Here is a 12,820-nt window from a genome sequence, read left to right as displayed (position 1 = left end):
TCCCTGCAAAATCTATTTCATGACAGGGTTTAGGTACATGCATGCTATTTAAAAACCACCTGCATTGCCATATATCTCCAAATGCTTTCTCATATTCAGGATCCCTGATATACTTCCCATTTCCTTTCATTCTCAGACTTCATTTGCCTTAACATGTCATTGTCTTCTGATTCCCATCTTTGTCTCTAGTGCATCCCACTGTCACCCCGAGTTGTTAGACCGCATCACTAAGGACATAGGCCTAAAATAGTGTGTGTGCCCTACTCAGCCCATCAACCTGCTCCCCCTACCCAGCATCACTCAGACTCCCATTTCTATTTTAAACTTCCTTCCCTCTCACTCAAAATGTGACAGACAAGAAAGGATCAGAACTGTACTTATATCACCAGGGCACACGGCGGGAGAAAATAGCAGCTATGGCAGGAAGATGCCTCCACCAAAGAACTATTTGCCTTTTAATAAAGATGATAACTATGCAGAAAATAAAGTATTTTTATACTAGTGGCTAGTAACAATATATCTATAATAAAATATGAACCTGACACACTGCTTTAGAAGAAACTGTGGAAGTGTCACTAGTCACAGAATGTCTTAGGTCACAGCGTCCTAACATACATATATTTAAGATTTAGTACACCACAGCATCCTTGTTCTAGGAAACGTAATTGTTACAGAATACAGTTTCGAAGACAGAGTCCTGAAGGAATAAAGCCCTGGAAATCTGAGTTCAAATGCTTCAGGTCTTCATCATCAGAGATGAAAATATAGGTCACCTGTTGGATTGTTCCATGTGGCTGTCCACACACTCACAGACATATCAATTACACATTACCAGTTATATTCCAGGGCTTGAAATAGCTTTCTAAATGTATGGAGAGAGGGGAGATAGATAGATAGATAGATAGATAGATAGATAGATAGATAGATAGATAGATAGATAGATAGGTGGGTGGATGGATGAGAGAGAGAGAGAGAGAGAGAGAGAGAGAGAGGGAGAGAGAGAGAGAGGGGTGGGTAGATAGAGAGAGGGGGGAGAGAGAGATGATATTTTTACACTGGGTTTTTAAGTGTCCGGCAACTACTAAGGGGTGCACTCATGCCATGCACTAAGAGTTTAATGATGACTAGGACTTGTGAAATAATGAAACTGCAAATGAACACAACGGGAACTTTGAAGGATCTGCTGTTTCCCCCAGCAGAGCAGAAACAATGTATTCTAACTGCTAACTTCTCAACAGTCTTGTTCTCACTGCTAAAATAGCAGAGATGGCCTGGTTTCTCCTCAAAATTGTAATCCTTTCTAATTTTTTATATGTTACTCAAAAAAGAGAAATGCCTTAAGAACCATTTTTATTACCCATTTAGTCTTCAAAGATATACTTTATGTTTAATGGTTTTATAACTGCATGGGATAGATTGTTTGGGGTCTTATCTAAACAATCTGAACCTACCTGTACACCTCTATCAACACTTGCTTATACTTAAAATTTGACATTAGGAGGATATTGGTTCCTGTGTTCTTAAACTCTAAATCAACTGCTACCATTGTTTCAACATGGCGGGAGATGATAAATATACAGTAGAGTCCATTTTCTCCAAAAATGACAAGTGAAAACTACATTATTATTTTAAAATTGTGTCTGAATATAATTGTATTGCCAAACAAGAGACTTTCAATATACACTATTTTCCTTGAGTATAAACCACAATACTTTATAATATGTTTTAGTGGCAGATCACAGGCTTTATGAAGTTCAATTTTTAGTGAACTATTGATTTGTATATGTTTTAGAAATTATTTTGCTCAACAAAATATTTAAAAAATTAATAAAATTTATTAATATTAATAAAATTAATAGGAAGAAAAAGAAAAAATATATAAGGGCCTCAGTCCTCAGACTCATATGTTCATGGCACCAAAGTACTAAAAGTGAGCTAGCTACACCATTCCTTATAATAAAAGAGAGTTTATTATTATCCCACAGTCATAGAAATATTTTCCATTTGCTAAGCAACTGCTCTGCATGCTGTAGACATTTTGCATACAGAGTTGTTTTTAATTATTGTGACATTCCTATAAAATATGTTGTAACTGTTTCAGATGTAAAAAGAATTGCATTTTAAACTAGGTAAAAACCTTGCTCAGTCAAGTGTGTGCAGATCCCACATTTGAATCAATAAAAACAAATACACACATCAGTATAATCATCCCAAACATGAATATAAATAGAGGGCTTAATTATCACTTAAAATGAATGAGCCTTCTTTATAAAAGAAATGTTAAATAATATATAGGGAGGGAAGGAGCCTAATTTGATGAATTGCTTGATATGTTTATTTAATCCAACCAATTCAATGTGTGATTCTAACATGTAAAAATTGGTGGGAGAGTATACCTTTTATTTTTGCATTGTCTTTGAAAGCTTTTATCTAATATTTATGACATATTCCAACTTAGGAAAGCAACATTTCAAGCTCTTTGGGGCTCTAAGTATAGTGATTATGGTGCTGAGCAGAGAGGTTGCTAACCCTACCCAGTAGGTAGGGAATGCATGAGACTCTCATTCTGAGTCCCAAGGAAACAGCAATGTAATCCTTTCTGAGGAGTAGAATTTTGTTCTGTCTTTTATTATCATCTCTTATCAAGCATGTAACAAGATTTGCCTAAACACATAATCACTGCTTTTACCATATTAGGTTTGAGGCAACACTAATCCACCTCTTGGATTCAGACACAGTGAATGAGTGTAGTTGGAAGGAGTTATTCAGAACTGTAGATCTGATCAAGTGATTGCGATATAAAAGAAGGGTTGAGATGAAGCCTGTGAGATGGTGAGATAAAAATGATGAGTCATGAACTGCAGCCTGGCTAAAAAGAGATTATCTATAGAAAAGGCAGCTGGGAGCAATTGAACAGTGTGCCCAAGTAAGGTCCAGCCCCTCCCCACACTCACACACATCTGTATACACATAGTAACACACACACACTCATACAGTCATACACATACACATATATATGCACACAGTCACATACACTCATAAAGTCATATGCACATACTTAATACATACATACACACATGCACACACACTTACATGTGCATACATACATACATACACATACAGTCACATATATAGCCACACACATACATATACTGTCGCACAGTCATACACACACATATACGCATACATATACATACACACATATACACAGTCTCTCTCACACACACAAAGTCACACACACACCATTCACGTATATATATATATATATATATATATATATGCACAGTCACACATACAGTCACACACATATATACATATATACTCACCCAGTCACACACACACTCACACACACATTCACATATACATATACACATACTCAACATACCCTCTCAACACACACATTCATACATGCAGCCACACACACATAACTACACACAGTCACAGACACATTCATACACAGTCTCTCTCTCTCTCTCTCTCTCTCTCTCTCTCTCACACACACACACACACACACACCAAAGAAAAAGAGGTAGGAAAGGAAGAAAAATAAACCAGGAAACCTCCAGAACCAGGGAAGGACACAACAGAGGAGGAAGGTCAGCAGGGGGTCAGGAGTGCTCAGGCAGATGAGAGTCTAGTCACCAACACCTCGGAAGTCTTTCTGAAATTCTCCACAGGGGAAGATCCCCTCTGACAGATCCAACAGCATTGGAGTGCTAGAGCCACACTGATCTTAAGGATACAAATAAAATATTTATTTTATTTAAGTTCACACCTCTGGATTTATTGAGAGGGAGTTTGGACTGATTACTACACTCAAATTCCAGTCTTGAATGGACTAGTAGTAGCTGATCAAATAGTTTCTTGTATTTTTTATTTTTATATTTCAATTCGGTCAGGTAAAATAAAAACAAATTAACTACAGAAAACTACTCTGGGGACTTTGCAAGGCTTCCAGAAGATATTCTTCTGATGCCCATCCTCTGTCCTTAAGCTAGTTCCCAAGCCTTTCCCTGTGTTATAAAAGCAGCATTTATTGGCCAAGCCATTTTCTCATCCGCTGTTTATTCTTCAACCTTCTATTCTGACACTATTAAAACATCACTATTTGATTTCTTCCCTAAATCACTACATGTGGTCTTAGAGTGTGTGTGTGTGTGTGTGTGTGTGCATGAGTGTGTGAGTGTGTGTATGTGTGTGTGTGAGTGTGTGAGTGAGTGTGAGAGAGAGACTGGGTAAATGTATATGTACATGTGTGTGGCTGTATGTGTCTGTGTGTGTATGTATATGTGTGTGTGTGAATGGTGGGTGTGTATATGAGACTTCGTGTGTGTGTGTGTGTGTGTGTGTGTGTGTGTGTGTGTGAGAGAGAGAGAGAGAGAGAGAGAGAGATTGAGTATGAGTATGTGTGTGTGATTGTGTGTGTATGTATGTCTGTTAGCTTTAATTCATATTAACATTATTAACCATCCCCTTTACCTTCCTTTCTTCCATCCCCTTTATCAATGTTTAAATTTTCTGACACCTTCTCACTTGTTAACAGTGAATGCCATTCCTATTCTCTCACATACAGTGTCTTCTCTTGCCCCCAGCACAACCCTCTGACCCTTTCATTCTTCTTACTCCTTCTCCTTTCACAGCAGACAGCCACAGCTGCTGTGTGCTCAGGATTGCAACAGCCACATAACATCCAGAAGAAGACAATATACTCATAATGTTCTTCCCAGTCCTGCAGGTCAGCTTCCCCACACCCATCTTCTGCAAAGCACCCAGGCTTTGAAGTGATGGTTTAAATGTTCCATTTAGGGCCCTGATTCTCAGCATGCTTTATGATTCTTTGCTTTGCCCATCACTAACCACCAAGAAAGGCATTTCTAGGGTGTATGTGTATGTGTGTGTGTGTGTGTGTGTGTGTGTGTGTGTGTGTGTATGTGTGTGTATAAATGCATGTATTTAGAAAGCAGGCTAATGGCATGCTTGTTTAGCAAACCTTTAGCAGTAGATTCCTATGCATGGCCTATGACCTCCTTTGCCACACAGTTACCTCATTTTTGATGAAGATGACCAAACAAGGAAACAAGCACCCAGACTCAAGAAAAAACAACCTCTTCAACACATGATGCTGAGAATACTAGATATCTTCATGAAGAGGAATGGAAATTAGATCCTTAGCTTTCATTTTAAAAAATGGAATTTTAAATGGATCGAGAAACTCAACATAAGACTTGAAACTCTGAAATTACCAGAAGAAAAAGTAGGGACTACACTACAGGATATAGACAGTGCATCCAACCATACGTGGATGGAACCTTTGAAACTATGAGTCAAAATAAATTGTTTCTCCTTAGAAGTTTTCTCTCCTGAGTATTTGCTACAATGATAACAAGTTGACAAGCACAAATATTGTATTTTCTTAATTTTTCTGTCTCTAGCTTCAACTACCTTTCTGATATCTGTGATCTTAATATGAAACCAGTTACTTGACATCTCAACCTAAGTATTACTCAAGCTTCAGCCTTGAAGTTTCTTTATATCTGCTGTGTTCATCCTTTCCATTGAAGTGAGTGACACTTTCAGGATTGCTTTAGTTATCCTATTGCATGAGTCTTGGAATGGTGTGATAGTTTCATTTTTGCTTCAAAGAAAATTGGAGATGAAATGAAGTTATTTCAGTTAATAATTCCAGGTCACAGTCCACTATTGGGAAAGCCAAGGTAGGAACTTCAAATAATGATATTAAGAGCAGAGAGAAATGAATGTATACATGTTCTTTTGCTTGCTGGTGCTTGGCTTGCTTCCTCTATTTTTATACAGTTGAGAATTTCACACTAGGGCCACACAGACTTGGCTGAGGCATCCCACACCAATCTCCCACAGGCAGGTTCACAGACCAACCGAATTTAGATAAATCCTCACTGAGAATCTTCCCAGTAGGTTCAAGTTTACAAAGCTCACCATCACATTTCTTTTTTTCTTCCTGTCTATTTGTTGGCCTTTTGGGGATGATAATTTAATTACAACATTTCTGTTTCATCATTCTTCTTTCCATACCTTCCTTATATATTCCTACTTGCTTTCTTTCAAATTCACTGCAATTTTCTTCACTAATTGCTATTACATAAGCATATGTGTATGATGTATATGCATATATTTCTAAATATAATCTGTGTTATCACTATGTTACTTTATTTCTTTTCTCAGGGATGAGTGTTTATCACTGAAAAACTGATTGATGCATCTACAAAATGTCTCACACAAATGCTCAGCCCTTAATAAACAAGATCAAGAGGTAAAGAGGTCTTGGATCTGCTCTGGGAGATGGAGTGTCACTATCGAGTTTGGTACCCACTGGTATGTTACAAGCCACCAAAGATAACTCCAAACTCATGGTTACATGGGACCTGATTAATCTCTGTGGGTCACAAAATTAGTAGACATGAACATGAAAGTGAGATTCTTGTGTAGGGTTTAAGATAGATCCCATGGCGCAGAGGCAGAGGATAGCCTGGGACATAAGTGGTGTGTACACTTACAAAACTGTACAAAACAACTTTGTCGTCAGAGCAGGATATCAAACCAAAAAAGAAGAAAGAAGAAAAGAAACAGGAGAAGAAGAAAAGAATGAGGAAGAGGATGATGATGAGAAAACAGAGAGAAAGAAAAGGAGGAGGGGGAAAGAGAGGAAGGAGGAGGAGGAGGACAGAAAGAATCACTAGTCAGGGGCAGCTCTCGTATATTTTTGTTGGTAGAAGGTCTTAGGAATTACTAGTCCCTACTGTGGAAGCTTTTCAGTTTTGTATGTTTATTTTTTTGGACGATTTCACTGCACAATGCTTGAAACCAACACAAAAGGTCCTGTAGTGTGGAAGTCTAAGGTGCTTATTGTTCTCTGAGGAACACAGCTAATCCCATACAGTGTCTGAAAGTTTTCAGCACTTGGACCACGGTAAGATCCGCAATAAGACATAGGCGCCATTTTATTTATCTAGAAGTTAAATATATATGATGCCAAATAACAACTTTGTTTCAACATGAATGCTTAGATAATATGTTCTCTCTATTTTTATTGCATAGTTGTTTCCAAAAATCAGTGTAAGACGCTTGACCACCTAAAAATAATGTAATAAAATAACAAAATGCAACTCAGAGATTTAGATAACAACCAAGTAAACTGTCAGCATATGCAACATAAACACCTTACATCTGGCCAGAATGGCATTCTTTTCTTTCAGATTTTGTAGATATATATTGTGTCGGCATGTGTACACCGTATGCATGCACCATGGTCCATGTGTATAAAGAACAGAGGATAACTGCTGGAGTTGGCTCTCTCCTTCCACCATGTGGGTTCTAGATATTACTAAGGCCAGTAGGTTTGGTGGCAAGTGGCTTTACCCACTGAGGCACTGAACCACTCTCCCTTCCTCCAGTATACATAACATGTTCCTACTTTACACACTGTGTAGCTCTAGCTGTCCTGGTTCTCACCAAGTTGATCTGGCTGGCCATGAATTAAATTGACCTGCCTGCCTCTATCTCCCTCCTGTAGGGATCAAAAGGCCTATGCTACCATTCCTGGATTAGACTGGAAGTATTTTTAAACCAGCAGTAAATATGTTGAGAAAGCATTTAAATATTTAAGATATTCCACAGTGTTTGAACCTTACTTTCACCTATATTGTATAACTGGGTCACAACTGGCACCGTGAAGAGGGAAAGTGGCGCTTTCTCTCTCTCTCTCTCTCTCTCTCTCTCTCTCTCTCTCTCTCTCTCTCTCTCTCTCTCTCTCTCTCTCTCTCTTCTCTTGCATGTGCACACGCACGAGCTCATTTTGACCTATTAAACTCCTCTTTGAATTCTGTGAAAATTGCTCCAGTTTCATCCTCTTCGAATCCATCTGCTCTTGGTTCTTATCACTGTGAATACCTCTGCTTCTTTTCCTAGAAGTGCTAACCACGCATTGTCCCACAGACATGGCAGTATCTCCCACAGGAAGGCATGCCTTCTAAATTTCCCAGCTCTCGAGTTGCTTAGTCATGAAGCTGTCTACCAAACCAGATGAGACAGTCTCTCAATGTAAACTTTTTGTTTCTCTATTGGTTTGAGGTTGGGTTTTATCATAAGTTCGGTGCCTTAGAATCTTTTATGTAGCCTAGGCTTGCCCCTTACCTCAGCCTGCCATGGATTGGTACTAACAGCCCAAAGCCTAAAGCCCAGCAAGAACTTATCTTTTAAATAGGTAAACACAGACAGCACTGTTACACGATGATCTAAGAATTAAAGAAACACCCACTGTACCCCCTGATGAGGAGGGTACCTGCACGTTCTTTTTTTAATTCTCAAAAACAACTTTCAAACTTGTGTTACTGTTTCTCTGGATTTTGCTTTTTAATAGATGACTGACAAGGGTTACCCATGATCACAGTGAAGGTTAGTCAGAAGCTGGGTCTGAGACAGAATGCATCTGGAGGCATCTCAGGTGGGCAGTGCTCATTAAAGTGTGGGCAGGAGAAAAGTCCCTCCACTTCTCCAGGGTCACCCTAACATCCTGATGCTCAGGCCTCACCTCTTTAGTGATTACATGACTGAATTATTTCACACTTCAGTGAAAACTGTCTCTAAAGTGGTTTCCTTCTTTAATTCTCAGACCAAGTGACCTAATTGGAACCTTACTCTAATGAAATGAAGTTTTGCCTGGAACCAGGTGGGACCAGGGGTTTGCTGGGTAGGATAAACCCAGATGATAGTTGGCAAAAGAGCTGTGGATCCTCAGGATGCAGAGGGGACAGACTTAGGCAGCTGTGAGCACACTGTGAGTAGAGATACACATTGCTTCCAATCATTAGTGTTTCCTGATTTCACGTGGATCACATAATGAACAATGCCAACTAAAACTTTTTAAGGAATGGAACAAATAATTTGAACTTTAATGAATATCTCTGAAGGTAGTAGGTTTTTGGTCCCTTGTTTTAGTTTGATTTTGGTTTGGTTTGGTTTTAGTTTGTGGTGTTGCTTTTCTTTTTGTGTTTGTTTGTTTGCTTTTCAAGACAGGGTTTCTTTCTGTAGCCATAGTTGTCCTGGAACTTGCTCTGTACACCAGGTTGGCCTTGAACTCAGAGTGTACCACCACACTTGGCATTAGCAATTTAAAAGCAAATTTAAAAAGCATTTGCTTTAGGATGAAGCAGAGACAAGATCCACTTTTGGACATTACTCAACCATTTCTAGTTAAGCATAAATTGAAAGAAACATTCTATACCAATTCCCATTCCCTGCACATTTTGTCTACTGGTTAGACCATTGTTCTAGTTCTGGTTATTATACCTTGCCATCTGCCACTGAAGGGGTAACTAGATACATGATGGTGAACACAATTCTGATGACAGGATGTGTGGGTGTGTTCCTTACTAGTATGCCTTCATGGGTGTCAAAGCATGTTTACCACTTCATACTGCTCGATACAGGACTCTAGTGAGGAGACACATGGTGGCTGGGGGGTTTATGTCCTTCTGCTATTGCTTATGTGGGAAGTAGCTCTCCTATGCAGCACGTTTCTCTTCTCCAAAGGGATGCAGTTGAACTAACCGAGCCTCCCCACCCTGTATCATATTAAGCTAATATCAGCCCTGTTCTGAGAAAAATTTCTCACATAATCTCCACTTCATAAATAGGATCAAGAGGTTAGGAGGCCTTGTGAGCCCTTCCTCCTTGTGAGAGACAGAAGTCACCATCTTGAATTGGGTTCCTACTACTGAGTGGCCAGGCACCAAGGATAGCTTCAAACTCATGGTTATATGGGACCTGATTGATCAGACATGATGGTCTGAGGGTCACAAAATGAAAGCAGCAGACATGAACACAAAAGTGAGATTTTGGGAGGAGGTGAGAAAGATGGGGTGGGGGGAGGCAGAAGATGAGATTGGGCCCTATCATATATATATACTTACAAAACTGTTAGAATAACAAATTTAACTAATAAAAAGAGAACTGGTTTAGTTAAAAGACTACTTGCATTAATTAACTGGGCCTAGGTTAAGTCAAAATACTATTCTACTGTGGGGCGGGGGCAGGGGCGGGGGGGGGGCACTTTCCAGTGCTAAATACTGTGTTGAGAAGGACCAAAAGAGAGGACACAGGAGCAAGGATACCTGGAAAGACATGAAGTTTCCTCATCTTACCCATGTTGCTCAAAATAACTACTGTCTCCAGACACTAACACAAAGTTCACTGAAACAAAGGGCATCTTCCAACATCTGCTATTTAACTCAGTTGTTAAACAGAAATTACAAAAGAGGTCTCTTGTTCAATGTGCAAAAGATGGGTTGTTTCTGCCTGTTTGCTTGCAAAGCGACTTTGCCACAGACCCTGAGCTATATAGTGGTGACAAATGTCAGCATTTAAAACGGTACAGTGTCCCCACATCACTGGTATCAGTGGTCTCAGACCATCTTCCATTGTTATAAACACACTCCCCATTTTAACTGAAAAACCAACTGTTCACATCTGTACTAAAAAATGTATTAGACCCTAAAAGCAGCTAAAGCCAAATGACCCCACCTAAAAAATAAATAAATTAGTTAATAAAATAAAATAAAAAATAAGGTGCTATGAGAAATTTAGTTCTGATTAGTAAATTAAAATTATTTCAGGCTTTAATTTCTTGCTGAATGTCTCATCAGGAACACCTCCTACAATGATATTAATATTCTGGTGAAATTTCTTTACCAAAGCTAACAGTTTTTAATGCTAATTCTAGGACCCTCAAATGCATTTGAAAACAGAAAGAAGGAACTCAAAGCAACCACCTTTACCGTCCATGCATTTGAAAATGTAGACTCACCACATAGTCAACCAAATTGATTCCTTTCCTTTTACTCATTTAGGAGCTCCAGGGAGGTGGTTCTACACAGCCTGGCCTGGGGCGGAAGAACGCGGAAGGAGAACGCGGAAGGATGCTACAGACGAGGCAGAGTGCTCCACTTACGTACATTTCAGATGAGATCTAGCGTTAAGGCTGGGTGCAAAGTGATTTTCGAAAGGCCTGGACATTTCTTGGAGCACTCAGGGAAAGTTCTAGCTCTACAAGAGTTGGAGGTTACAAGGGTAGAAAATATGTTCCCACATGCTGGGTTAAGGACTCACTCCGTCAGAGGAGCACTGGGCTGAAATTTTCTGCAGATTTGCAGTGGTGGGAAAAGCAGAGAAGCCCCGTTTAATGACACCCAGGTTTTGTTGGCTCCCAGGACAAACTGTCTACTGGTGGCCCTTAGTCTCAGAAGGACTCCAGGGTCATCTTGTGCCCTCCACCCAAAGCCCTGACAAACATGAGACCACCCACCTGGAGGAGGCGCTAGGCCAACCTGGAACAGGTCCGGGCTGCTGCCCCTAGTGCCAGAAGCCACAGGAAGCATTGCAGGAGGGGAGGTGGGAGCCTGGGAACTGCAGTGGCCAGCCCTGCCTGCAACTTCCCCTGCAGACCTTGAGTTCTGCAGGGCTGTAGTCCTTGCAGCCTGCTTCCTACCCTGGGGACTGTGGCCCCGAGGTTGCCGGAAATGCAGCCCAGGGGCTCAGGCCACAAGGCTAGGGCTAGGCCTTGCTGGGGGAAGTGAAATTGCTTGGGGCTTGCTCTTGCTTCGTTTCAGAGGGCTGTCTTAGGTTCTTAGGCCGAGCGATGCCCTCTTCTCCTGAGCTATCTTTAAGTGCAGGTAACCTGGAGCTTATAGCCTTCCTACCCTATTCTGAGCTTCTGGTACTCTAACCCTTCCTCCTGTAAGACAGCGAAACAGAAAGTAGACTTCTATAAAAGGAACTAGTTGACAGAAGGGAAGATAAACATACAGCGACAAAGATGTAAAGATATGCAATTTTACTATTTCATCTTACCCAGGCCCCTGACTAAATCCATGTGTTGTAGAGTGATTTTCATTCCCACGTGAAACGTTTTTCCTAGTTCTATTCTAATTTTGATATGGGCCGGGTCAGAGAAAGCATACACAGGTTTCTAAATACCCTATGCCCTTCTCCTCAAATATGAATGATGGCTGTGTTCTTGCTTGTTTGAGAGAATAAGAAATACCAAAAGAGTTATCCCAGAGTCTAACAAGCAAATATTAAAAATCACTGGACTACGAGATAGTTTGACGATCAAATCGAAAGCGTGGGAAGTAACACACAGTTCCCATGCTCCACTTTTCCTCCTTCGAAAAGAACCAAAAAGTTATACTTTACAGTGTTTTTGGAGTACTATGACTATCAAGTGTCACAGAAAGACATTAGCTTCCCCCACATGCTGGATAAAATCCATGAAGCGAAATGTGAGAAAGTTTCCAAAAGCATTAGATACATTTATCTTCAGCATGATACTTCCTTATTTTATCATTTTGACATTGGAACAATAAAGCAGACAAGTTAGTTCAGTCCATGAAACGATATGCCGACAAGTGAGTGGCTACTTACAAAGGATAGCTTACCGAGAAACTTCAGCAGAGCTCACAGGGACACAAATGTAACTCTGGTCAATATTTTCAGAAATGCAACACTTAGGAAAGATTAAGTCTTCACAGGTGAGAAAGGAAGGGCATGGCATATAAAAGGAAGTTTAGTGTATGTTTAAGCAATGGTGCTGGAAGGAGGGCGTAGAGAGGCAGATGATATGTAAGCCTGGCTGTGGGAAGCTCATTAGAGAATCACCCCCACTCCTTCAGTGAGCTCACTGGCAAGAGTATCTTCACTGGTACTTGTGCTGCTACATGTAACAGCAACTTCAACCCGCTGAAAACCTCAGCTTTTTTTTCTCCATAATTAAATGTCCGAGTGTTCA

The 12,820-nt window shown here is 40.1% G+C and overlaps 1 protein-coding gene across 7 annotated transcripts in view; it reads right to left on the bottom strand.

Moving 5' to 3' along the window:
- The window catches only part of Bank1 (B cell scaffold protein with ankyrin repeats 1), a 274,298-nt gene extending 262,586 nt beyond the window's left edge, over positions 1-11,712 (bottom strand). For 3 of the 7 annotated variants that reach the window (XM_052179170.1, XM_052179171.1, XM_052179175.1), the window contains exon 1: positions 11,339-11,709. In XM_052179170.1, the coding sequence (XP_052035130.1) occupies positions 11,339-11,411 (73 nt within the window). In that variant the 5' untranslated portion in view covers positions 11,412-11,709. Of the gene's footprint in view, positions 1-11,338 lie in introns of all 7 variants that reach the window. The other 4 variants (XM_052179172.1, XM_052179173.1, XM_052179174.1 and 1 more) reach the window with 3 other exon arrangements.
- Between the last annotated feature and the right edge of the window lie 1,108 nt (positions 11,713-12,820).

The sequence above is a fragment of the Apodemus sylvaticus genome, chromosome 4 (assembly GCF_947179515.1).
Source record: "Apodemus sylvaticus chromosome 4, mApoSyl1.1, whole genome shotgun sequence".
Lineage (NCBI taxonomy): Eukaryota > Metazoa > Chordata > Mammalia > Rodentia > Muridae > Apodemus > Apodemus sylvaticus.
The sequence above is the reverse complement of the archived record's forward strand: the minus strand, read 5'-3'. Positions and strand labels throughout refer to the sequence as shown.